The 27,965-nt window shown below is 39.1% G+C and overlaps 1 protein-coding gene across 3 annotated transcripts in view; it reads right to left on the bottom strand.

The window, feature by feature from the left end:
- Positions 1-415: 415 nt before the first annotated feature.
- Positions 416-27,965, bottom strand: part of slc26a6 (solute carrier family 26 member 6) — a 28,236-nt gene continuing 686 nt past the window's right edge. The window contains exons 3-18 of one of the 3 annotated variants that reach the window (XM_061736731.1): positions 24,356-24,466; positions 24,051-24,199; positions 23,028-23,192; positions 21,488-21,640; positions 18,520-18,602; positions 16,950-17,097; positions 15,216-15,329; positions 14,252-14,329; positions 13,824-13,919; positions 13,627-13,733; positions 12,192-12,261; positions 6,215-6,304; positions 5,060-5,203; positions 4,522-4,576; positions 4,068-4,192; positions 416-3,929 (exon numbers count right to left, since the gene is read on the bottom strand). In XM_061736731.1, the coding sequence (XP_061592715.1) occupies positions 3,879-3,929; positions 4,068-4,192; positions 4,522-4,576; positions 5,060-5,203; positions 6,215-6,304; positions 12,192-12,261; positions 13,627-13,733; positions 13,824-13,919; positions 14,252-14,329; positions 15,216-15,329; positions 16,950-17,097; positions 18,520-18,602; positions 21,488-21,640; positions 23,028-23,192; positions 24,051-24,199; positions 24,356-24,466 (1,739 nt within the window). In that variant the 3' untranslated portion in view covers positions 416-3,878. Of the gene's footprint in view, positions 3,930-4,067; positions 4,193-4,521; positions 4,577-4,892; positions 4,946-5,059; positions 5,204-6,214; positions 6,305-12,191; positions 12,262-13,626; positions 13,734-13,823; positions 13,920-14,251; positions 14,330-15,215; positions 15,330-16,949; positions 17,098-18,519; positions 18,603-21,487; positions 21,641-23,027; positions 23,193-24,050; positions 24,200-24,355; positions 24,467-27,965 lie in introns of those variants that run through there. The other 2 variants (XM_061736733.1, XR_009783857.1) reach the window with 2 other exon arrangements.

Here is a 27,965-nt window from a genome sequence, read left to right as displayed (position 1 = left end):
AGAGTTAATGATCCTCATCCTCAAATGTTTAACATGATTGTTTAAAACCATATTTAGCTCAGCTTCATACTTGAACACACACCCTAAAAAAACATCTGTGATATGATCCATACAGACAGAAAAATTTTAGGTTCATTATTGCTGAAATTACAAAATGGACTGCCCAGTAGTTTCAAAGAATCATTTCACATGAGAGAAAACTGTATGATCCTTTTTATTTAGTTGCAAATGCAAATTAAAAGATGCCAGTATTTTAATAACTCAGTTTCATTCATTCACTCATTCAAATCAATCGATCAACTGGACAGTCAATCAAAATTCAGTCAAAGTAAACGCAGCCGTAAAGAGGCTGAATATTCTTCAAGGGTCAAGCAAAGTCAGACATCAGTGTAACTGAGCTTTGGTTTTCTCACTGAAGACCAGAGTTGAGATAAAGAAGAGCTGAAGATTACTCGAGCTCTTCACTTCTGAATGTTCTGAAAAACAGAGCCTGACAAATGCAAATGAAGCAAGCTGAGGTAAGTTTATTTGTAGAGACATTCTGACAATCCAGACATTCTGAAAAATAATAAATAGACAGTAAACTTCACTCTGGGGAGAGACCAAGGAATGAAGTATTTACAACATATAATCATAAAATGTTGTACCTTTTAACACACTCACTGTTCAATATGGGATGAGCAGTAACACATTTTTAGAACAACTCAAGTCCATAATAAGTAAAAAATATAAACTCAACCAACCGGATCTGCAACTTCCCAACTTAATCTAAACACCCTCAAATTACCATCAAAACTATACAGATCAATGTTCAAAATAGATAACTCAGTCACTCTTCTGATCTCAAAATGGGAGGCTGACTTATCTCTTAACACTAATCAAATTTTTTGGTCACGAATATGTTTAAATACTTTCACCATGAGCAAGAATCCAAACTTGCAACTTATACAATTCAACATTCTTTACATAACACATTAAACAGGACAAAGGATGTTCCAGATGGGTTTTGCGACCTCTAATATCTGCTCACAGTGCACAGAGAACACCCCTGATAATTATATGCATGCTTTATGGTTTTGTGCAGCTGTGCAGAACATTTTGGCTGGAAGTATGTGAATATTTATCCACATGGCTCAATTGCAGAATTCCAGTGTGCCCAGCACTATGCATACTAGGTCACCTGGGTGACATCCACATGGAACCTAACTTGGCTCACACTGCCTTGTGTATCGCAAAGAAAACCATTCTAATGAACTGGAAAGAAAATTTTAATCTAGGTATTAATCAATTTAGGAATCTTTTGTCAGATCATATAAGTAGTGAGATATTATGTCTGCTTCCACTAAACAGCATTCGGCAGAAATGCATTCTCTCTGGTCCCCGTTTATAGGCTTCATTATCTAGTGGGGTCGGGTGGGTGGTGATTTTGTAACTCTTGGAATTGGGGGTTGACTGGGGGTCGCTCGGATACGGGCTTCTAGTGGCCTTTGGTTGGTGGGCAGTCAGGGGGGGGGGTGTCACCGCGGAGCTCTGTCCCTGGCCTGGTGGGGACTTTGGTGGTTTACGGGGTGTTACCTTGTGGCAGCGGGTGGGGTGGTTGAGAATGGCCTGGGTGGCGACCACTTGCCTTGAGCGGTTCTCCGGACCATTCCAGTGTGGGCTGAGCCTGGAGCTTTTCACATCGGGGGGCTGGCCTCTGCTTGGGTGGGGGGTGGCTACCTGTGCTGGGGGGGGCATTGCTGCCTTGGGCGGTCGTCGTTGGGGTGAGGGGGACGTGCCCCGGCGTCTGTGGGGATTGTGGGGCTTCTTCGGTGTCCGCTGTGTGTCTCGGCCTCGTGATCGGCCTATGCCGGGTGGCTGGGAGCCCCCCACCCCCTCATATATATGTTTAAAAAAAAAAAAGCTTCATACAATGATGAGAAAACTGGCTTCTGGCATGTTATTGATTGTATTAAAGAAAAATTATTTGTAGAGCACATTTCAGCAACTAGGCAATTTGAGGAGCTTTAAATGATGAAAACGTGAAAAATAAAGAGAGAAAACTATAGTTACATAATAGTACTGAAATTAACATAGTTTAAATTTAAGATTTTTTTGGGCTCTAGTGGCCCTTTATTGAAGATGCAGACTGGAAAGGGGTAGAGAGAGAGAACGGGAAAGACACGCAGCAAAGGTGCGCAGGCCGGGATTCGAACCTGCGACCGCTCCTGGAGGAGGACTGTAGCCTCAGTATATGAGCCACTGCTTAACCCACTGCGCCACCGAGCCGCCCGAAGACACAGCTTTTTCGATACCCTGAGTAAAAATCTGTGTCCGCAGAGTCATTGGCTATGAAATATAAAGTATTGATGTTATAACATCTTTTTTATACAAACATTTTAAACTGCTAGAGCAATCCCAGTCAAACATTCTGTTTCTGCAAATGCTTTAGTCAGTATACTGATCCTCAAAAAGCATGAAATGTAAAGTCCTTTAAAATAATTCTAACTTAGATTTGTCTTGTTTTACTTTTTTTATTCAAGTTTAAAGTGGAAAAGAGAAAAATGGTCCACACTGACATATCAGAGGTCTAATACATTTTACTAGCAACTAATAATTTTGATATGGCTTAGGCCTGTAGACATCTATCATTTGGAAACATGCACATAAAGTTTAGCTTTGAAAAACTTTCAGAGAAAATTGCTAATGAAAGCCCTTGTTTGACTGCAAAAGATGTTCATGAAGATCTAACAGACTCTGGATTATTTTAGAGGCAAATGTGAAGCCGTCTGACAACTAGAGCTTGGTTGAAAATTAAGTCATGCAAAAGGGCGATGACCTGAATCACACCAGAAAATCTATATCACAATGGCCGAAAAAGGACAGATTCAATGTTTTGGAATAGCCTAGTCAAAGTTCAGAGCTCAATCCAATTGAAATGTTGTGGCCAAACCTTAAAGCAGGACAAATGGCTATCCTTTTATGTTAAAATATAATTTTCAATGTCATTTGAAGGCATATTTATTTCTATAGTGCTGTGGTTATCTGTCCCTCCTATTGGCAAAGAACCAGACAAAGTACATCCCAGATGTCTCTTTGATAACAGTTTATCATTTACACCGCTACGTTAATCAACAACAACAATGAATTTAGTCCATTGTGGCTCAGCCAGAGGCATTTAGGAGATTCAAGATTCAATATTATAATGATAGAAAAAAAAATAATCAGAGACAGGACAGCGTTGTAAAAGCAGTTTAACCTTCTGCAAGTATCTGTAGGTGGCCTACACTGAGCTAAAAAAAGTTCCTTTGTGCTGCTTTAAGAGTTCGCATTAATGAATATCCAAAAAAAAACAATAAAGTCAAGTAATGTTGAAAATGTTACTTGTGTCATCATCAACACAAGTCAAGGAATAAACATGCTATGAATTCATGAAGGTACTTTATATTTGCCAATACTGCCTGTATGGTTTGTAATGTAATGTCTTGTTTGTTTTTTTATTTCCCAGAAGTTTTAGAAGAATCGAAGGGTTTTCTGGGAAACCTAAAATCCCCCTCAAACATCATATGCTTTTCAACTTATGAAGTAACAAGCATGGTGGAGGCAGTGTCGTGGTATGGGCATGTTTGGCTGCCAGTGCAAGGCCCTCGCCGGTGTTCATTGACGATCTGGTTGCTGACAGAAGTAGCCAGATGAATTATTTGTTATATTATATATTTTTATGAAACCTCTTAAATTAAATCTGCAAGGCACGACTCTCAGTCAGTATTGGTGCAAACTGAAGAACTGTCACATTTATTGTCTGGAAATGTGGGAGACGTGGACAAAGATATGATAAAATAAGAGATAAGATAATAAAAAGATATGAGAAAAAGGTTTTAGATAAAAGATATAATGTGTCACGCTTGTACTGTCGATTCAGATATCTCACTTGCATCCAAGCTGATTTCCTGTCAAGAGATAAAATTAGAAAAAAATATTAACAAAAAGGTACAACCTGTATATGTGTTTTACCTTTCTGCTATGCTGTATTATCTTATATTACTGTAACTGTCTGTGGTTCAACTTGATAGTGAAACAATGCTCACCTCCACTGATGTGGACATGGTGGACAGACAGTGTTGGACAGCATGATGGACCGATGGGAAGACACCGAAGCTGGGCAGGCTGTTTTGTTTCCAACCCTGAGTTTGGAGCCGTGATAAAACTCTTTCTGATGGACAGAAAGCATTGGAAATGCAAACTCAGCTCTTTGTATCTGATGCACACTCAGTAATCTACACTTGAAGTAATTCAGTAAAAAAAACCCCACCTGTCACGTGTTTCTGTGACGCTTTCCAGCACAAATAGATAAATAAAACTCAGGTGAAGAAAGTAACAGTTGAACCTGAGTACAGTACGAGGTGCAGAGCTATGAGTGGGAGGTGTGGTGGGAACCTAACTGGTGGAAACGCTAAAGACGTGTGCGTTTGAGTGAAAGAAGAGGAGAGGAGTCAAACTGCAGGAGGCCGGTGAGCATGAAACACGAAACATGACGCTGACCTGTGCACGCTGCCAGAAACACACCGACGCCCTGCAGGTCCAAGTCTTCTACAACCTGGGGGGATACACAAAGACAAACACGCTGAACCTACTGCACATCTTCTTTTCCTTATGAGGGAAGAGAGATGATAACAGAGTCATCAACATGGTCGTGGCTGCGTGTGAGAGGAGCTTATCATGTTTTTATCATCTCACATGGAGCCACACGATGTCCAGTCTTGTCTTGTCTTATGACACAATTTCTTGTGTATGTGTTCAATCAAGTAAAAATGAGATAGTGTGAGCGCCAGTGCTTTATTATCAAATATATTCAAAATCAAATTTTATCAAAGGAATATTCTGGTAGAATAACATGAAAAGTGCAGATTCACCTTCATTTCTTTTTGTTGATTAAAGGCCTAATCTACAGCATTACTCCTGTACCCTGCAGTCCAAAGGTGGCAACATCAAAGACAAATCAAAAAGGTTGTTTTTTTGTGTTGCATGAAACATTAAGATGAATTCATGCTCCTTGTTCTTGCCACTTCTGTTTTCTCACCTTGCGAAGTGCCGTCATGGCTGTAGAGTCCACAAATGTGACTGAGCTGAGGTCCAAAACCAAGAAATGCGTGTATGTCTGGGATGAGCAGGGAGCAGAGGTGTGGCTGTCAGCCTGGTTCTCCCTCTGGGCACGACTTACTGTCTGGGTGTGGTGAGATGGACAAAAATGAGATCATTTCAGACTTCATGCTGATTTTCCTATTTTTAGATTAAAGATCAAAAGCAGCAACAAAACACTTTATGCTCGTCAGCAGAGGTGGTAGTAACGAGTTACATTTGCTCCGTTACATTTACTTGAGTAAGTTTTGGGAAATGTTGTACTTTTAGGAGTAGTTTTGAATCACTATACTTTTTACTTTTACTTGAGTAGATTTGTGAAGAAGAAACTGTTCCTCTTACTCCGCTACATTAGGCTACGTTGAGCTGTTACTTTTCTTTTATCCCTTTTATCCGTGTATGCGTCAATCTCATGACATCACTGAGTGATTCTTTGGGAAAAATGTTTGTTTTTGCATGTTTTGTCACATTTACACAGACTCAAACACACACAGAGTTTCTATGAGTTCATGGGCTTGTTCTAGTTCTGCCTGGTTAAAAAAGAAAAGTACAAAGGCTTGACATTTTGTGCTACTTGTGCTTAATTTATTTTTTTATTCTGTTATTATTTTATTTATTTGATAGTTTATTTGAAGTACTTGAATCTACTTTAAGATTATTTTAATTTAAGCTATTTTTTATTTTTTATTAATTTTAATATATTTTATTATTTTATTGATTTAATTTGCCTGAAGATGATTATTTTGTACTTTTGTCTGTTTGAATGTTGCTGCTGTGTTAAAAAAATAAGTTACTCAGTACTTGAGCAGTTTTTTCACCAAGTAGTTTTTTACTTTTACTCAAGTAATTATTTGGATGACTACTTTTTACTTGTACTTGAGTCATATTATTCTGAATTAACAGTACTTTTACTTGAGTACAATTTTTGGCTACTCTACCAGCTCTGCTCGTCAGTAAAGCTCATTAATGTTCACAATGGAAATGAGTGGAAATGAGATTAAAGGGTTGATGATCAGCAGATTTTAGTATCAGATTCATGGACGGTATTCGGCGAGGGTTATGGCGATGCTAGTGTACGAGCATTGTGTGTCGTTACCTGTCTCATCTCAGTGAAGACCAGTTTTGAGTTGGCAAAGTAAAGTGGACTGGAACACGAGAGTACAGTTACTCCAGGAACTGGCTTGGCCTGTTAAATAACAGAAAACAAAAATCCAGCACACCTATTTTTCAAAACTGCACACTTCCTGCAGTTTGTGACATGGCACAAAGGTGACACACTTCACATGAGGTCAGACCTTTGTAATGCAAAGATCTGGTGCACTCACAACCACTGACACGAGACCAGAGGTGATTTTGACTGCAGCACTTTAAAACGGATCCACCTGAGCTCTAATGAAGTTTCTCCATTTAAACTTTGTACTTTCACTTCACCACATTAATTTAGTTTCTCAAAGGTTAAACCACTGGTTTCCAGCTTTTTGACGTTTGCCGTTCTAAAGGTCATATTTCAGTCGGCTCAACCAAATATTTGTCCTTTTCTGCCGTATTGTGACATGTCAATAAATGCTAAAAACGTGTATTTCAGAAAAAGTAAAGAAGCTGAAAACAATTCATCTGAACGTTGTACCTTGTATATAAAAAAGGGTCATTTAAACTGGCAAAAAAAATTTAATGATGTGATACATCAGTGAAAGAAAAAAGTAAAAAAACAAAACAAAATCGACACATACCTATTAATATTTACTTGAGCAGGATGTCACCCTCTGTGGGTTCTAGTTTGGTTTCTGTTAGTTTATATTTGACCTTAACTGCTCTGTTTTAGTCAATTTTACTTTTACTTTCTCGTTGTTGAATTCTTGTCTGCTCCATTTATGTTTAACGTTTAATTAGTTTTTCTTCTGTTTTGTTTAGAACTGCTTCCTTTTAATTTGTTTAGACCTTACTTCCCTGGTACGTTATGTCTGACTTTACTAACCTCACATTTCAGACTTAATTTCCATTACTGCCAAACCTGCATCACGTTATTGATTACCTCCTCAGTTTTTATACAACGATGTTCCTGTTCTCAATGCCAGAGCTTTGTTTACTCTGTCTGGGTTTGTTGGTTACTCAAGTTTAGTGGCTTAGTCTCGCTGCTTGGTTGGATTATGTTTGGCTGCTATTTAAGCTTCTGTAGAGTCCTGCTAGCGCCCTGTTATTTGATTTGTTAGACAAAAGTTTAAATATTCCCAAACTTGTGAGTCTGGATCTGAGTCCTCTCCACTCAACAGTTTTCCTGATTTTACATGTAGTATATACAGGACCGTCTCAGAAAATTAGAATATTGTGATAAAGTTCTTTATTTTCTGTTATGCAATTAAAAAAAACAAAAATGTCATACATTCTGGATTCATTACAAATCAACTTAAATATTGCAAGCCTTTTATTATTTTAATATTGCTGATTATGGCTTACAGTTTAAGATTAAGATTCCCAGAATATTCTAATTTTTTGAGATAGGATATCTGAGTTTTTTTAAGCTGTAAGCCATGATCAGCAATATTAAAATAATAAAAGGCTTGCAATATTTCAGTTGATTTGTAATGAATCCAGAATGTATGACATTTTTGCATTACAGAAAATAAAGGACTTTATCACAATATTCTAATTTTCTGAGACGGTCCTGTATGTGTTTGATTTTCAAATGACCACTTTAACTTATGGAAAGTGTTAAGAGGATTCGTTATGTGCTCACTGTAGTGCCCCTTTGGGTGGATTACTGCAACAAAACAAAACTAACAAATAGAAAATAAAGCAGAATCCTCAAGCAACATCCCGTCGGAATTTCCTCCTCCTCCTCCTCCAGCTAGATCACCTCAGAAATGTCAGATATTATCCGTGACTCCAAATCATCTACTGTACCTGTCAGCAGGACCCCCCTCTCCTGGTTAAAACCTGTCTACCTCCTCTGGTTCCCCTCATCTCTGCTATCATCCACTCATCACTCTCTTCTGTTCTTGCATCCCTCAAAACTGCTGCAATTACCCCAATTCTGAAAAGAAACTTGCTGATCCTTCCAACTCAATAACCTGCTTCCTACTTCTAACCATTCATCTCTAAAATCCTTGAAAAATCAGTAGCTATTCAGCTTTCCTCCCACTTATCTCACAACAGCCTGTACGAACAGATCCAGTTTAGTCCCCCTCTGCTCCTGCAGCTCCTTAAAATCCTCCCGTTAACATTCAAGGCCGCCCATATTTGCCTGACCTGTTTCTTTTTATTTTTTTTTAGTTTATTTATTTAGCAATATAAGACAAATTGAACACTAAATGTAAAAACATTGAAATAACATGCAAGGAAAGGAAGAAGCTTGGTGGCTTATATAGAATCCTTTCCATATATGAATAAAAAACAAAACAAAAGCTACACAAGGGGGGGTAAAAAAAAACAAAAAACACAAAATAAAATATAACTTAGATTAAATAATAAACACTACAAAGATGAAACCATAAGAAAGCTCTTTAAATGTTAACGTCACTTCACGTTGCTACTCCCTCCCTCCCGGACCCTCCATTCTTCCTCCTCCACTCTTTAAATCCACATCTGTGTAAGACTCTTTTCTGTTCCTGGCTACATTTGCATTGTCTAATCTTAACTTGTTTCTATCTTGTGTACTAATGGTTTTGTTTATACCAGTTTACGGTATTTAATTCTATTGTTTGTTTTTCTATCTTATGTATGGTGTTCTTGAGTGCCAGAAAGGTTACTATAAATAAAACATATATTATTTGAAGATAATGGACACCAAGTTTTATGGGATTGAGATAAACTTTCTGGGAGGAGTTTGCTTTACTTTCACTTTCTGTTTTTTGAAAATGGTGGAAAAAAAATGACAGCTGGAAATGGGCGTGGCCTGATTGGTTAGACTCACAGCCTTTCGAGGAATAAGAAAAAGATTAATATTTAATATTTTTTACAAGCCCATATGGTTCTTGTCAAAAGAGAGAACCAGTGGGTCATTTGACTGACCAGCAATGTCAGGATCAAGTCTAGTGTTTGTGTGACGTATGGTTTTTTCTGCCCTTCACATTTTGCTGGAGAGAGAAAAAAAACAACAAATATCCATCAGCTTCTGCTGCTTGGACCCTTAATAATTATCTTAAACTCATGTCAACAAACATACTGTTTAGGGCAGGGGTCGGCAACCCGCGGCTCTAGAGCAGCATGCGGCTCTTTAGCGCCGCCCTAGTGGCTCCTGGAGCTTTTTCAAAAATGTTTGACCTTTTTTTCCTTTTTTTCTTCTTTTTCTTCTTTTTTTCCTTTTTTCTCTTTTTTCCTTTTTTCCCCTTTTTTCTTTTTTTCTCCTTTTTTTTCTCTTTTTTTCCTTTTTTTTCTCCTTTTTTCTTCTTTTTTTCCTTTTTCTCTTTTTTTGTTTTTTTTTCTTCTTTTTTCCTTTTTTTCTTCCTTTTTCCTTTCCTTTTTAATCTCCACATTTCAACTTTTTTATCAACATTTCAACTTTTTTCTCTACGTTTCGACTTTTTTCTCAACATTTTGACCTTTTTCTCGAGATTGTATTTCGACATAAATCTCAACATTTCGACTTTTTTCTCAACATTTCGACTTTTTTCTCTAAGTGCATAATGAAAAAAAAAATCTTCCCTCAGTTATAACTAATATAAATACATGCAGCATGTGTTGTCTTCATTCTAAGGCTTATACAAGACTTTTCATTTTTTGCGGCTCCAGACATATTTGTTTTTTGTGTTTTTGGTCCAATATGGCTCTTTCAACATTTTGGGTTGCCGACCCCTGGTCTAGGGCATGCTGGGAATCCGTAGCAAATGACCACCCAATGGTGTGTGTGTGTGTTGTTTCTTTTTCTTGATACATGTAAATCTAAGACAAACAGTTGGTCGTGGTAGTTCCAGCAAGAAATTAAATCTTCTTTCACCACAGGTGTCAAGTCATGGACAACTGGCATTTGTGCAAAACATAGTTTGACTGATGTGTACTTGATAAACACAAGTATTCATGAACGTCAGTGCCATCCATTGTTGGTGGATTGATAAATGCATGGACGGGGAGCTGCACAGCAGCCAACAGTCAGACGGAGCGAGGAGGGAATAAACTGGAAACGGCAGAGCGAGTTGACAGGATCTCTCTGATGCCCTGCGCCCAGACACACTGGCTTTGGTGATAGTTTGGTATTTTGATGCATGACAGATGGAGGGTTTCAGTCAGAGAGTTACTTTCAATGTGTTTTGGCTGCTTATCAGTTGCACCACTCAGAGTAGTTATTTACTTTTTTGTAGAAGACTGAGCTTCTTTGGTCTTAGTTTTCAGTGTTGGAGTTCATTTAATAATAATACACACAAGGGACCAGACGCATAAACGATGTACACGCACAGTTTAAGATATAACAATATCCATCAATGCATCAAATGCATTAGTTTAGTTTCCCTTAATGGCTTCACTGTGTAGTAAATGACTACTTTAATGTTAATTGCGTTAAAACAAACCTGTTTTTTAATGATATAATGAAATACAATTTGAGGAAATAAAGCTGACACTGTCCCACTGATGCTGGAATCAGGAGGCGTTTCATGTGCAGATAAAAGACGGGCTGTATTTAAAGCGACACTACGTAACTTTTCCACCTTAATATCATATTTCCAGAGTCATTGTGATGGTAAATCAACTTCCAACAGGTTTAATGACACCTCTGTCATGGTCTGAGGGGGTCAGTATCGCCTTCACTGGCACTATGTAACTTTGAGGAGCATGGTAGGAACCCTGCCACACTAAAAAACTACAAATCTTTACGGCTTTGACTGCTTTACGGCATACGTCACTTCCCCCTCCTTCCCGATTCGCAGTCGAGACGAAAATGGGCGGGGCTTGGAGCTCAGCTCCGCAGAACCTGTTGCTGCGTTATGGCTGCTGCAGCAGCTCCACACAACAGACGTGGGGAAAAGATCCTAATGGTTTAACTTTTCACCGGTTTCCTGCTCGGAGGCAGAACCACGGAGGCCAAGTATCTGATATAACAAAGTAAAAGAGTCGTCGGCTCGCTTTGGATCGCGGCTGTAACGACCAAACAGACATTAAAGCCTGATTTATGGTTCTGCGTTAAATCGACGCAGACCTACGGCGTAGGGTACGTGGCGACACGCAACGTACGGTGCGTGTCGCCGCGTACCCTACGCCGTAGGCTCTGCGTCGATTTAACGCAGGACCATAAATCAGCCTTAAACCACAAACACTCACGCAGACCGGGTCGGATCAAAACACAGATTTTATTCCCCACTTCGCCAGCTAAATGCAGTTGCTGGCCAGCTCTCTGCGGTGCAATTAACCCCAATCTTCAGATAAAACTAGTTTGTTGAGGAAAAAATATTAACTCTTATTTGTAGCTGCAGAGGAAAAAAATAATCTCACGAGGAAAACAAAATATTGCTCACGCGTCGGAGCCTCTTCATCATAATATAACAGTCAAAAAAAAAGAAAAGAGAAGTAAGACTACAAAACATGTACTGTATGTTGTACTATTATACAAATTTATTGAAACACATGGGTCTTCAGTAGGGATATGGATCCAGACCGTTAATAATCATTATTTTCTCCATATACCGCTCCCTGGCTTCCTTGTTTAAGGTATCACGGTAAATTCCAGTTCCTTTCCAGCAGTTTAACATCTTTTTTTTGCGTTCCTTCTGTTCACTTGGTGAAACAGAAAAGCGTCCCGTGTTCTCTCATCAAAACAAATGCAGCGACGGGACAGGAGTTTTCCGGCAGTACACGCTGGTGCTCATGGGAAACGTAGTGTTCTTTCTGGAAAAACACTACCGATTTTGTCCACAAGATGCCGCCAAACTCAGAAAAGCTGAAAGTTACGTTGTGCTGCTTTAAGATTGGTTGGAAAGGATCTCAGAAGCACAGTGGAATATTGTTGAATGAATGAACACCTGCAGAACAAGGATGGCATCCAGGTTTTCTTGGTGTGTCTTTTTCATATTGATTTCTTTAGCATCATTATTCAAATGATTTTTTGAACTTGCAAAAACGTTAAGTGACACGCAGACCGAGCTTACCTCCAGATAACGCCCCACATCTCTGTAACAGTCTGTTCCAGCAATGTGACCCAGAACAACCGTGGAGGAGCTGGAAGATGGGAAGGAAATGAAAAATGGGAGAAACAGAGAAAGATATTAATACATGTGCAAGTCAGTACAGAAGGAGCAAGGATGACAGAGGGGAGCACCAAACTGTGAAGATGAAACATGTTTGTTTCTCCTTCCTGTTCTTAAGATACAGGGATACAGTGATAATACAAGAAGTAGAGCAGTTAATTAACGTTTGATCGGTGCATCATAAGTGCAGATCATTCAACAATTCTGAGATCTGAAACTGTCTGAGACATTTTGCTCCTCTGTCAGTTTTCTGTTTCCAAGGAATCGTTAAATATTGCTAAATTGAGTTTGACCAATGGGCAAACATACATAAAAGGTGTTAATTTGCTGCACTGTCACGTGGGGTGCACACACTTGTGTACAAAACAGACAACAGAGACATTTCAGACTGGAGAAGCAGAGAGAGATGAGAAGAATACACATGGATGTCAATAAAACATGAATAAAATAAAAAAAGTGTCTGTCTGTCCTTTACAGTCTAATATATACACTAATTTGTACCATGGAGCCTCACGGGCCAAATATCAAAACACCAGAATCTGGTCAAGTTGTCTTTTGTTCAGTGAGATTGCCAGCTTGAACGTTAGTGAACGTGTAAAGTGATGACTCCTCTCTTTTTTCTGGGAAACTTTGATGAACGTTTGTCTCAAAGTGAGTGGACTGATGACTCATTGGTCTAAACCAGGTGTCAGCAACCCACGGCTCTAGAGCCGCATGTGGCTCTTTAGCGCCGCCCTAGTGGCTCCTGGAGCTTTTTCAAAAATGTTTGACCTTTTTTTTCCTTTTTTTCTTCCTCTTTTTTTCTCTTTTTTTCCTTTTTTCTTCTTTTTTTTCTTCTTTTTTTCTTCTTTTTTCCTTTCCTTTTTTCGACATTTCGACATTTCGACTTTTTTCTCGACATTTCCACTTTTTTCTCGACATTTCCACTTTTTTCTCAACATTTCCAATTTTTTCTCGAGATTTAGACTTTTTTCTTGAGATTGTACTTCAACATTAATTTCGACTTTTTTCTCGACATTTCGACTTTTTCCTCGAGATTGTACTTCAACATTAATTTCGACATTTCGACTTTTTTCTTGCCTTTTTGACTTTTTTCTCGACATTTCGACTTTTTTCTCGACATTTCGACTTTTTTTTCGACATTTCGACTTTTTTCTCAACATTTAGACTTTTTTCTCAACATTTCGCCTTTCGCCATTTGCCTTCATTCTAAGGCGTATACAAGACTTTTCATTTTTTGCAGCTCCAGACATATTTGTTTTTTGTGTTTTTGGTCCAATATGGCTCTTTCAACATTTTGGGTTGCCGACCCCTGGTCTAAACGAAATGCACTGACTGTTGCGTCCTGTACACGAGAGTGAGCAGAGAGAAGACGACAGCCACGGCCAGACCCAGGTCCAGGTTGAAGATGAGGGTGGAAATCAGCGATGCTACCCACACCAGCTGAGAGGAGGGAAAGGGAGAGGCAGGATCAGAAGGCACAAATGTGTTTGTAACTGCTTCTGTGCTCTGAGATAATCACGTGTAGCCCACCAGGTCCAATCTGTCAGCCTTCCAGAGCAGACACACATCTCTGAACTGAGCCAGTAGGCCCTGCAGGTTCACCACGATGATAACAGCCAGCACCGCCTGCAGAACACAGAAGAGTGTCACTAAGCACGTCCAGCTGCTCCGACTAAAACTTCCCCAGCGTCTTTCACAGATTTTCCTCCATATGTCATGTTGGTGGAAAAGAGCAAAAAAGAACTATTGTTCCATAACAAAAGCAGCACAAATATTTGTATTACTTAGCTGTCTTAGTATTGCACAACATCGATATTTGTCACTTCGTGATGGTACTAACTTTCAAATCATGTGTTCTACTTTAGCAAAAAACACATAATACTCAATTACAAGGACAAGTAAAGATTACAGACATGTATATTTGGAAGTTTCCTGGGAAAAAAAACCTTTAATATCACCTTTGGCAGCTGCTCAAAGAGAGGACCAATCTTCAGCAAGATGGTCAGAATCATCAGCGCTGATATCAGACCTGCCATCTAAAAGGAGAGCAAAAGATCACCACTGAAGGAAAAGTCAGATATAAACAGTACTCGAGTTCAGGGGGAATGAGGGGGGGGTGGCATCACCCCTGAAATAAAAATGGTCCAAATCATCCCCCCAGTAAAACTGCCATCCCCCCTTTCCATCCCTTATGTCATTTCATCAATGAATGTGGTTTTACTGCTATTTCAACATTTAGAGTCATCACCAGAAAAATAACACCAGAAAAATAACTTATTTGACAATTTTCACCTGTTTCAAGTAAATTTTCACTTTAAATAAGTAGGAAAATCTGCCACTGGGACAAGATTTATCTTCTTATAAGCAAAACAATCTTGTTCCACTGGCAGATTTTTCTACTTACCGGTATTATAAGTGAAAATCTACTTGAAACAGGTGAAAATTGCTGTTTTTTCCAGTGATGAGTCTTGTTTTAAGTGTAATGAGATTTTTTTTACTAAAATGAGACATTTTAACTAGAAATAAGACAAATATTCTTGTTAAGATTTTGAATTTTTGCAGTGATCCATTTTACTTATCCTGTGAAGGACAGAGTCATATTGATAAGTTCAGAAAACTGTTTTTTATTGTTGTGTTTTGATGTATTTGATGTAAGCCCAGTGGATATTTAAAGCTTATAGAAGGCTGCATTTAACTGCTGCTATGTCATTCCTGCAGTATTTTTTGGTCAGTGCTATTATTTGTAATATATTATATTATTTGTAATCAGCACAAATTATCTGTCCCCATATGATAAAATCCACCATCCCCCCTGAATTCTTTGTACAACTCGAGTACTGGATATAAATAAGTATGAGTGTATGTTAGTCAAACGATGTTGGTGAATGCGACGGGTCTGTGGAAGAGATTACCCTTCTCTACCTGCGTTTTCACGCCGATGCTTTCCTGGACCATGCTGCGAGAAAAGGAGCAGCTGACGGCGAAACACTGAAACATTCCTCCGATGACGTTGCAGAGCGCCAGAGCCAGCAGGTCCTGAGAACAGATGGATCGCTCAGGCCACAGCTCAACACGAGGAAGGTCTCAGAACTTTTACTTTCCTCTTTTTCTCTTTTTCTTTAATGCACAGGCCTCAATAGTTGATTCTCCTGATCATAACCTTTTTTTTAGAAACTCATCTGTTCATATTTTTATATTCCACTGCGTATAATTCAGGGGATTTACTGACAGAAACTTCATATGGTATCAATATATTTTAAGTTGAAGTCCATATTTCACTGACACACAGCTGGCTGAAACTGAAGACAAACTGTGGAAAAACCTGTTTAAGATTAAAGATTATTTTTTAAGAGGACTTGAACTCATATACAGGACTGTCTCAGAAAATTAGAATATTGTGTTAAAGTCCTTTATTTTCTGTAATGCAATTAAAAAAATATTTTTTTAAATATTTTAATATATATATTAAAATATATATATTATACTTATATATATTAAAATATATATTTAATATATATTTATATATATATATATTATATATATATATATATATATATATATATATATATATATATATATATATATATATATATATATATATAATATTGTGATAAAGTTCTTTATTTTCTGTGATGCAATTAAAAAAACAAAAAATGTCATACATTCTGGATTCATTACAAATCAACTGAAATATTGCAAGCCTTTTATTATTTTAATATTGCGGATTATGGCTTACAGTTTAAGATTAAGATTCCCAGAATATTCACATTTTTTGAGATAGGATATTTGAGTTTTCTTAAACTGTAAGCCATGATCAGCAATATTAAAATACTGTAATAAAAGGCTTGCAATATTTCAGTTGATTTGTAATGAATCCAGAATGTATGACATTTTTGCATTACAGAAAATAAAGGACTTTACCACAATATTCTAATTTTCTGAGACAGTCCTGTATGCTTCAACCAAATATTAGCAGAAGCATTGAGTATTTTCATAAATGAGATGTGTCAGAACTTGAAAGGGTGTGAAAACTTTCTCCTGGTAATATATATTCATACTGAGGAAGAAAAGTACATTTTTAATAAGCATTGGTATTCGGAGTGCTCTGGAGACGTCATAAATAAAACGAGCCTTCAGCTTGATCACATTTGCAATCGAATGTATTACTAAAGTTAGAGTAAGCCTTGTTTCCTGACTGGCTGCCACACAAGCTGACAACTGTGGCTGAAAAGTCTCTGAACGTTATCAGACTGCTGCAGATTTCACAAACTGAAGTCACACTAATCAAAGACCTTTTCGATTAAAGAAAATCGGAAAACCAACTTCAAAGCTTGTGTGTTCCATCGTTTGAAGTCCTGCTCTGACGTTACCTCTGAAGCTGATGCTTTCACGTTTATTAACTGTCTTTGTTCTTCTTTTTATCATAAATCCATATTGGTATTTTAAAAGAACCCCACCAAAGAAGGGAAGAAAACACAAGTGACCTTTTCAGCTTAAGCAGTCATGGCGGTTTTGGTGAAATGAAACAAGCCTTGCTTCTGTTACTTTCCCTACACAATATTGTAATCATTAAAGGCTGACTGGTGTTATTCAACCACATCCCACAACACATTTCCATCCTTGCTGTTATAAATGATTTAAGGGTGGAGAGTGTACCTGACTGGGGTCCACCTGGTAGTCGTGTTTGAGGGCGAACACTGAGCCCATGGCTGAGAGGAAGCTGAAGCCGACCAGGGCAACAGCCAGGGCAGGAATAAACAACTCTCTGAACTGAGACAGCGAGGGAAGGACTGGAGGAGACAGGCTGGAGAACAAGAGCAGGAGAAAAAGACGTATTGCATATAGTAAGGATTAAGGATTAAGGATACCGTATTTTCTGGACTATAAGCTGCACCTGCATACAAGCCGCATCCGCTCTATTTAAAAAAAAAAAGATATGCAAGCCGCAGATATTTATGTTGTTAGATTAGATATTTACTACATGTATAGAACGATTTTGAACTGTAAATGATGTACATGTTTGTACCTAAATAGATCCTTTCCTAACAGTGTCTTTTAACACGGCAGCAACTTTGCTGATTAAAACGGGACAGAACCAAGAGAAAATAACCGGTATTTATTTATCTGTTTGAAATCTGCTTCTACCTACTTCTATCTGCTAAAGAGGAAGTAGGGTATTCTTCTTTGCATTTATTTTGTCTTAGTTTAAATTCTAATTCCGGTTAGAGCGCCCTAAGCGGTGGAAGAAAAATCCACAGAATAGCTGCACCTTTGTATAAGCTGCATGGTTGAAAACCTATGAAAAGTGGCGGGTTATAGTCCAGAAAATACGGTAATTAATAGGTCTGACTATTATAAACCAACAAATAATCTCTTTATTAAATATAATACTTTAAAATTCCATGATATAGCCGAGCAGAAAACTGTTCTATTTGCCTTTAAAGCCCAGCAGAAACTGCTACCAAACTACATTCAGGATTTGTTCCAAATAAAAGAAACCCGCTATGACCTGAGGGGGAAACTCATGTTTGAGACGACGACAGCAAGAACTAATATTAAAAAGAGATGCACATCAATTAAGGCTAGAGAAATTTGGAATAGTTGTAATAATCACCTAAAAATGTGCAGTTCTATCTTCAAGTTTAAGGAAATGTTTAAAGAAAATACTGTAAATAAATACATGTATAAAACACTATAATTATAAAGTATATTATCAAAAACATTCTAGAATGTGAAACGTCAATTTTATATTTTGTCTTACTTATTTTTGTCTTCTTTATGTATTGTTTGTTTCCACGGAGTAATGCTAATGTCTCATATTTAAGCTGATCTTAAGATAAAAAGGGTAGGCACTATAAGCTACGGCTTCAGCTACACCTTTTTGGGCAAAATAAATGTTTATTTTACCTTTTAATCTTGTTTTGTAAAAAAGTGTGTACAAGCCGAAATAAATAAAGATTCATTCAACGATTCATAGTAATATACAAAGCTTTACAACTGTCAGCCACACCGTCTCTTTTTGTCTGAAAACAAAAATCACCACAGACTTGGAGGTGAGAAGGAGGTTAAAACGTCAAAGAGATGAAAAGACTTGAAGTTATTGCTTCAAACAGATGAAAAACTGCAATATGTCAAATTCTGCGATGAATACAGGAGATATGTGTGTTGAATGAAACACAGCTGTTGCAGGACAGATCCAAGCGGAGGACAGTCCAGTTCTACTGACCCACTTGGGATGTGTCCTACCACCTGGACTCTGTGCTGTCCAGCCAGATCCATCTGCACGGACAGGATGGTGCCCAGGATGATCTACAAGTGGAAAACAAAGGTCTTTTCTGCACAGTTTGGCTCAGAAAAGAAGAAATGCTGCATAAATTAATTGCATAAATTAATAAAAAGTTTGTTCAGGCTGATCTGAAACGGCACAAAGCAAAGTCATTATAATCTGAAACCACTACAAAAAGTTTCCAGCTTTAAGACCCCCCTCCTCCCTCACCCCATTATATACTAAGATTTAGTATTACTAAAAGATGAACTGTGGAACTCGGAGAGACTTCAACCACGAGCTGTTCGGTGTCTGTAATAAGCTGCTGTTTTGTGTTTGTGGTCAGTTTTGTGTCTGTTATTGTACATTTGCAGTTAATATCATTTAGAAAGTTTGCTTTGAGTTTTTAAATAAGATTTAGAAAAGAAAAACATGATTTAAAACTGAATTGTTACCAGTGCCACCAGAACATAATGGTGATTAATCAGTAATCAGGTGCAGAGATTTGCTGCATGTTGGGTTTGTGTCTCGGTGATAAGAACAGATCATTATATAATTATGAGTCATTCATCAGTTCATCATTGTGGCATCTGTCCATCTGGGTCCAGCTTGTGTGTGTGTGTGTGTGTGTGTGTGTGTGTGTGTGTGTGTGTGTGTGTGTGTGTGTGTGTGTGTGTGTGTGTGTGTGTGTGTGTGTGTGTGTGTGTGTGTGTGTGTGTGTGTGTGTGTGTGTGACGTGTTCTCTTGTTTATCCATACGTGCGCAGTACAAGGATAATAATGACAGACTCCGGACCCTTTTAAAGGGGTAATCTTTACTTTTTGAGAATAGATCTTTGTTTTATTGTTTAGATTGGGTCAAAGTTAAGGCTATATACTCTACTTTGATGGTTAGTGTTAGGAAAAGGGCTTTGTTTTCCACCAAAACAGTTCAAGTGTCCAGAGGTGGGTAGTAACGAGTTACATTTACTCCGTTACATTTACTTGAGTAAGTTTTGGGATTTTTTGTACTTTTAGGAGTAGTTTTGAATCACTATACTTTTTACTTTTACTTGAGTAGATTTGTGAAGAAGAAACTGTTACTCTTACTCCGCTACATTAGGCTACGTTGAGCTGTTACTTTTCTTTTATCCCTTTTATCCGCGTACGCGTCAATCTCATGACATCACTGAGTGATTCTTTGGGAAAAATGCTCAAACACACACACCACAGAGTTCTATGAGTTCATGGGCTTGTTCTAGTTCTGCCTGGTTAAAAAAGAAAAGTACAAAGGCTTGAAACTTTGTGCTACTTGTGCTTAATTTTTTTTTTTTATTCTTTTATTATTTTAATTTATTTATTAAAGTACTTGAATTTACTTTAATATTATTTTAATTTAAGCTATTTTTTATTCATTTTAATTTATTTTATTGATTTAATTGGCCTGAAGATGATTATTTTGTACTTTTGTCTGTTACAATGGTTGTGTTAAAAAAATAAATCCGACGTTACTCAACAGTTACTCAGTACTTGAGTAGTTTTTTCACCAAGTACTTTTTTACTTTTACTCAAGTAATTATTTGGATGACTACTTTTTACTTCTACTTGAGTCACATTATTCTGAAGTAACAGTACTTTTACTTGAGTACAATTTTTGGCTACTCTACCCACCTCTGCAAGTGTCTAACAACTAAACAGCCAACTATGAAGAAAACAAAGTTTCAGAAAAACTTCTTGCATAAACTGCTTACATCTGGTTAAAGGGAGGATAATCATGGCCAGCCAAATATTTCTGACCAACATGCGTAGATGTGAAATTGAATTAACAAAGAAAGTCAGAAAAACAAAGCAGCAGGGTGTCTGTGGAGTGAAAGAAACTGTTCTCTATGCAGTACGATCATCGACTTTAGCCCAAAGCAGAGATACTTACCAATGCAATTAAAATGTTTTGATTGCTATATTTATAAAAACATAGACAGTCTAGCCTCGGGTCCGTCTGATTCATTAGTCAGTGATTGTGAATGCTGTAAATACCAGCCAGCATTTGGAAACACTGGTTGAAACACTGTGTGTGTAACACCCTTCACGAATGCAGAGCGAGTGAAAACGACAATAAACACTTTGATATCTGACCTTTGTGCACCGTGGTCATCTCCAGAAATACAGAGTACACGCAAGGGAGGTTCTAATCATGCTGGAAGAGAGACTCCGGCCCTGTTTAGACCTTTTATTTAAATACATCCCCAGAAATCCAGACACAAGTGTCCAGCAGTTAGTATTTTTTCTCTCATTTTTTCTTGCAAATACCATCATATTCTCAACTACCAAAGGCAGAAGCTGGAAGTATCTTGGCTTAACTTGCATGAAAAATAAAGAAAAGAAGATCAATTCATGCATCCAACCATTTTCTATAACTGCTGAATCCAGTGCAGGGTCTGCTGCAGCCTCTCCCACCACACGAAGATCTACCACAAACATTTCCTCCAAACTTTAACCAACAAAGGATGTATTCAGTAGAAATATTGGTGCATAAGCTACAACACGAGGAAAGATCCGCCACAAAATCAAATATGAGAGTTTTATTGTGGTCATCTGCTCACAAAATATCTTATTGCCTAAGTTGATGATGTTAGTTGTTTTTTAATGTTCGGACGGTTTAATGTGCTCATGTTTCTAAGGATGTGTTTAGTGCACGTGTGTTTAGAGCAGGGAAATATCAGACATGCAGAGAAGCGAAACTCAGAAACACTGATTTAATATAAAGTCTGAATAGACCCAGCATCAGGGTCCGGTTAAAGCTGGTTGAAAATGGCTGAATAGGAACACGTGTGTATGTGTGCGTGTGCGTGTGCGTGTGCGTGTGCGTGCGTGCGTGCGTGCGTGGGTGCGTGCGGGCGGGCGGGCGTGCGTGCGTGCGTGCGTGCGTGCGTGCGTGTGTGTGTGTGTGTCACCAGTAGAAGTTCCCAGGGAATGGCGACAGGCAGCTTCTCCTTAAAACGCTCGTTCAGCATCTTGCCTCCGATCAACATCCCCATTGACACCAGGGAGACTATCAGAGTTGCTGGTACGACACTGCTGACTCCAACCAGAACATCCTTTAAAGTCTAAAAGAGATAGATAGATTTATTCTTAAAAGAAATTATATTTTTTAAATAAATCAAAATTAGTTTTAAAACTAATTTGTTGTATCTTTTAACCCTTGTGCTGTCTTTGAGTCAAGGGAGGGTGAAGGGAGAAAAGAAGGAATGAAGGAAGGGAGAAAAGATGGAAGGAAAGAAAGAAGGAAGTAAGGAAGAAAGGAGAAAAGAAGGAAAGAAGGAAGGAAGTAGGAAAGGGAGTAAGGAAGGGAGAAAAGGTGGAAGGGAGGAAAGAAGGAATGAAGGAAGGGAGAAAAGATGGAAGGAAGGAAAGAAGGAAGTAAGGAAGAATGGAGAAAAGAAGGAAGGAAGTAGGAAAGGGAGTAAGGAAGGGAGAAAAGATGGAAGGGAGGAAAGAAGGGAGAAAAGATGGAAGGAAGGGAGAAAAGAAGGAATGAAGGAAGGGAGAAAAGATGGAAGGAAGGAAAGAAGGAAGTAAGGAAGAAAGGAGAAAAGAAGGAAGGAAGTAGGAAAGGGAGTAAGGAAGGGGGAAAAGATGGAAGGGAGGAAAGAAGGGAGAAAAGATGGAAGGAAGGGAGAAAAGGAAAGAAGGGAGGGAGGAAGGAATGGAGAAAAGGAAAGAAAGAAGGGAGGGTAGATGGAAGGAATGGAGAAAATAAGGAAAGAAGGAAGGAAAAGCAAAGAAGGTAATAAAGGAACGAATGACGAAAGGGAGGAAGGAAGAAAAAGGAGTAAAGGAGGGTAAAAAAGGAGGAAAAGAGGAAAGGAAGAAGGAAGGAGGAAGGAAGGAGAGAGCAGGAGGAAAGAAGGATAGAAGAATTGGGTGATTTTGACCCAAAGACAGCACAAGGGTTAAAAGAGTCGTGCTACTGTGCTGTCGGCGTTGGCCCCTAAGTTTCTGTATAAGTCTGAGGGTATACTTTTTTTTTTCTTCTTCCTCCAAGATAACATTGACATTTTCACATCTAGAGATGTATAATTTTCAGATTAAAGTGGGCCAGCACATAGGTTATGATCTGGAAAACAACTATTTCAAACTGCTTATTACGTAACCCTGGAATTCTCTAAACACGGTCCTCTGGTGTCGTGGTGTCTTGTAATGACAAGCTGCATCCTTGCAGTGACGTAAAGCCAAAATGTAATGTGCCGTATGCAGTGCCAAGATGAAGCGTCAATCACTGAAACACCCCGGGTGGTCAGAACAAGAGTCCTGGAGCACAAGTATCTACAGTTCACGTTATAGGAGATGATGGCGTGCTTTAAAAGATGTTTTTCTGCCACACCTGACCAAAAATATGCATCAAAACGAAAAGCTGATAATGCTTTGACCATGTGATCTGCACTCCACGGGCCAGGATGTGTTGCTCAAGGGCACTGCGGCGTTTCAACTGACCCGTGCCGAAGGCAGCAGCCCGGTGTGTCTCTGCGCGGGTATTCCCGTCATCAGTGGCAGCTGCAGGATGATCACATGCAGACCTGCTGCTGTGGTGTAGCCTCTGATGACGGGGTCAGACAACCAGCGACACACACCGCCGCCATGCAGCAGGTACAGCAGGAGCTGACACACAAACACACGGAAAAGAAATCCACAACTCATTGCATGAAGTCAGAGTTTTGGGGGGGTACTGTATCAACACCATTCAAGAAAACATCTCAAATTAGGAAAATAACCCTTTTTATAGTTTTTTTAGTGGAGGCTTTGAGTATGAATCTTAAAAGGTTGTGTGTAGTGGTGGGGAAAAAAAATCGATATTGCAATATATTGTTGCGCTCTCAGTCGCAATAAATAATCGATAATTGACGGCAAATATCGATATTTTACACACATAATGGATTTACGCGGTTATCACCGCACTATTGTTCATGCACTTCAATTTGTCCAGCTGTACAGAGTTTACATTTACAAGACTAGGAGGCAGTGAGGTACTATGCAAAATGAAGTTGCTTACTGACTTTTCAGTATTAGAAACAAAGCAGTGCACTGTCCTGGTTTATATGAAACGTTATTAATGTTCATGCACTTTAATTTGTGTACAGTGTTTACATTTACAAGCCTAGGAGGCAGTGAGGCACTAATATACAAATGCACTTTCTTTGTACCTTGTATTTTTGTTTTGGCATTGAATAAATGCATAACTACAGACGTTTTCCTTTTTATGGGTATTTTTTCTTTTTCAGTCACATATATCGCGATATATCGTTGCTGAAATTTCTTACAATATATTGAATATCGTAGATATCGTGTATCGTGATATTATCGTTATCGTGGGCCACATATCGCCACAGTATTGAATCGTGAGTTACCCGTATCGTCCCACCCCTAGTTGTGTGTAATGAAAATATTTTCAAAAAAGGGCATTAAGGTATTGTTTTTCAGTTTGTTTCTGACTGAACTGCATGTTTGGGGTTTTCCTACCTGTATGAGGCCACAGAGGAAGGTGAGTTGTGTAGCTATGTTCACTTTGGCCGCTTCCACAGCCAACTGATTTTCTTCATCTCCGTTGCTAGGCAACTCCACGTTAGCTGTCTCAGAGCCAATCATAATGGCCAGAACGGCGAACGTACCTGGACGCAAACACACAAACACAAGCTGACCCACACGCTTGAATCCAAACAGAAGAATAATAGAATTACTTTTTAAGACAGGTCTTGTTTAGTTTCATCGGTATTTTTTCAGGAACCAGGGAAAGTCTGGAAAGACAAATAAAACTAGAAATCCACCAATGGAGAGGTGTCTGGAAGTGCCGAAGATGAAGTAGATGATCAGAGGATAGAAGGAAGTGTAGAGCCCGATCACTGGAGGGACTCCCACCAACATGGCGTTCGCCATTCCTGAAAAAAATGAAGAAAGGAAAATGGTTCAGTTCTTGTTTGACTAAGCGGATAATTCTGGTTTATAAATTAAAATGTCAATATGTTTGAGAACAACTCAGCATTTTTAACCCTTTCATAGCTGGAATATGAAATACACAACAAAATTAAAATTGACTTTCAATGTTGTATTTAATCATTTCTAAATCATTATTTTTCTCATAGCTACGAATAGATGAGGTAAGGTAATGTATTCTTTATTTAACTCTTTTACTTTTTTGGTATGTTTAAAACTTTTTTTTTCTTTTTTGATTATGGGTGTGGTACAGATATGTCATATATGTCAAATATGATCCACCTGGATTTACAGAGTTACAGCTTTAAGCCATTTAAGCTAAAGTTCGATTCAGTGTATCTGTACAGCAAATAAGGAGTTAAGTTCAGGAAGCGTGGACATATTGGAAGGACATAATCACTGTAGCTGTGCTGTGTTGACCGAGAAATGGCCGGAGAGAACAGGCATTTTTCTATTTATTTGTTAGTTTTAACCGCGACGGTGCTCCTTGGGAGGAAATCGAGCAGAAGAGACTGAAAGGAACGAGACTCCGCTGGGACAGGCTAAATACCAGCACCAGACATCGGTATTCTGAGAATCAGCTTGAGCCGCACCAGGAAAAGCCAAAGGTGCTACCAGCTCTCACATACCTCTCCTTGACGAATTATCTGGTTTAACCCTTGTACTGTCTTTGGGTCAAAATGAACTAATTCTCCCTTCCTTCTTTTCTCCCCTCATACATTCATTCCTTCTTTTCTCCCCTCATACATTCATTCCTTGTTTTCTCCCTTCCTTCCTTCCTTCCTTCCTTCCTTCCTTCCTTCCTTCCTTCCTTCCTTGCTTCCTTGCTTCCTTGCTTCCTTGCTTCCTTTCTTCCTTTCTTCCTTCCTTCCTTCCTTCCTTCCTTCCTTCCTTCCTTCCTTCCTTCCTTCCTTCCTTCCTTCCTTCCTTGCTTCCTTGCTTCCTTCCTTCTTCCCTTCCTCCTTCCTTGACCCAAAGACAGCACAAGGGTTAAAAACTGTAAAAATTATTAAAAGCTCATAAACGGTTCTGCTGCCGGGTGTCCACGAACCTGAAATCTGTTAGAGCTCAGTCTCAGGCTACTTGCTGGTGTGAAGTTGCAGACCTCTGCTGTTAATCCTGCTTTTCATTGTTAAAATACTTATCATTATTGAAAAATAAAGTCATAGAGTCATAGTCTGGATAGTGGGGTTGTTTCAGTGACGGAGATATTAGATGTGTTAATTTGGTACAGCTGTCCTGTTGACTTCTTCTGGGTTCTCAGTGTGAAGCAGCAGCAATGAGGTTCAGCGCCTCCAAAAAACATTAAAAACTCAATACATAAAAAGTAATATGCCTGTCGCAATGTCTAGGCCATCATTTTGTCCCTTAGATGTGGAAAACATCTACCTGCTTTACCTCTTAGGTTTACGGAGTCCACCGACAGGAATTAAGCTGTTTCCTAAAAGTAATCTTGAACATAATTTGTAATTGTTGGTATTGTGTATTTTTATTTACTGCATTTACGAGTTATAGTAAACAGTAGAATAATAGTTACATTGAAACTGATGGTAAGCCCACATTTATTATGTTGACAAGAGTTTATAGTCACTGTTAGTTTCCATTCCTCTGTGGAAACTAATTTATTCCTTCCCTGATGGCACTCGGAAGAGGAGTGGGTCATATTAGTAGTGCAATATTCCCTGGAAAACTTCTACTAATAGCACCCGGTAGCTTCTTCCCGCTCGCTTTAGCTGACAAATCAAATTGAAGAAGACAACGTTGGAACACAACCGTCAGGAAGCAATCTTTGCCAAAAGTCGACATCAGTTTCAGCCTTCATGGCTTCTAGAGTCTCCAGAAGAAGGTTGGGGAGGCATAACCTTCAGTTTAAAGGACCTGCATATGGAACCATCTCCCAGTTTGGGTTTGGGAGGCAGTCAGGTTTAGGCTTAAAACTTTGCTTGTTAGTTGTTAGTTAAATGTTAGTTTAATAGATGAAATCTAACAGTTGTAGCTACGCCTGTTAAGAAATTTGCTCCGAAAATTTGGGGATTTCTGCCTGCCTGCCGGCTCGGGAGCTGATTTATGGTTCCGCGTTAAATCAATGCAGATCTGAACAGCCAATCACAGAGTGAGCTGTTTGACCGACGGCCGACGCCGATTCGACATGTCGAATCGGCTGAAAAGCTGCAGACGGGCGGCCGACCTGAGGCGACGTGCAGGACACACCGGGAAAACTAGGCCGACAGACGCGCACCGACGCTCATCGACGGCCCGACAGCCGACATTCGGCTTGGTGTGTCAGGGCCTTTACATCCCCAGGATCGGTGCTCAGAACCATTTGCAACAAGTGAGTCCACAGCTTAGATCCTGGTTGGGTCTTCTTTACTGAATGTTCTTCCTGCGCTACACCCTGACCTCTTATCCCTGCATGTTGGATTAATTGGTGGCCGTACAATACAGTAAACTGTTGGTTTGTGTGAGTGTGCATGGTTGTCTCTGTTTGGCCACATGAGAGACCGAAAACCTGGACCTTGTCTGTCACTTGATGGCAGCTGGGATAGGATGGGACAAGTGGATGAATATAGATTTGATCATAAACAAAATATAGTAAATTGAACTTAACTAACAGTGAAAAGCTTTCATGCGGTAGCTTACAGGAAATGTTTGAGGTTCTTGTGTAGCGGCTGTAGCGGAGCCAGAGGGGGGGCGAGGGGGCGGGCGCCCCGGGGCCCACAAGCTCATAGGGCCCAATGATAGGGCCCCGTTTTGTGTGATACGTTCATATATAATCGTAAATTGTAGACTATAATTACGATAAAATGTGCATTGTGCGGCCAGTGTAGGCTAATTCTTACTTTACAACTGTCCTGAACGCATCAGGGCTGTGAGCCAACGCTGATTGGCTGTAAAGCCTGATTTATGGTTCCGCGTTAAATCGACGCAGAGCCTACGCCGTAGGGTACGGTGAAGCCTACGGCGTAGGGGTACGCGGCGACGCGTACCGTACGTGCGCATTGCCGCGTACCCTACGCCGTAGGGTCTGTGTTGGTGTAACACGGAACCATAAATCAGGCTTAACAGTTACAGCCAATTTGCCGACTCTGCAAATTTGCAGCCATGAAGGAGATGAGCGCTAAACTTTAAAAGAGGACTAAGCATGTACAAAGTTTTATGGAAGGGTCGACTGCCATTGGTGAGTCAGTGTAACTTTCATAAATAATTTCTTTATTAGAATGTTGTGGTAGCCTTGACCACCTGCCTATTTGAATGTGCTTTGTGTTGTCAACTAGACTTTACTGTGACTTTACTCTGCTTTCTGAAGCATAGGCCTATAGGCTTGCTTGGCTCAATAAAAGTGAGAATAAATGTTGTTTGATGGGTAGGATGAGGTGTTGTTGAACGTTAAAATTACTATCATAAGGGCTCATTGAGAATGCTCCGCCCCCTCTGGACTGAGAC

This window comes from Cololabis saira, chromosome 12 (genome assembly GCF_033807715.1).
Source record: "Cololabis saira isolate AMF1-May2022 chromosome 12, fColSai1.1, whole genome shotgun sequence".
Classification (NCBI taxonomy): domain Eukaryota; kingdom Metazoa; phylum Chordata; class Actinopteri; order Beloniformes; family Belonidae; genus Cololabis; species Cololabis saira.
This window is presented reverse-complemented; position numbering and strand designations above follow the sequence as displayed.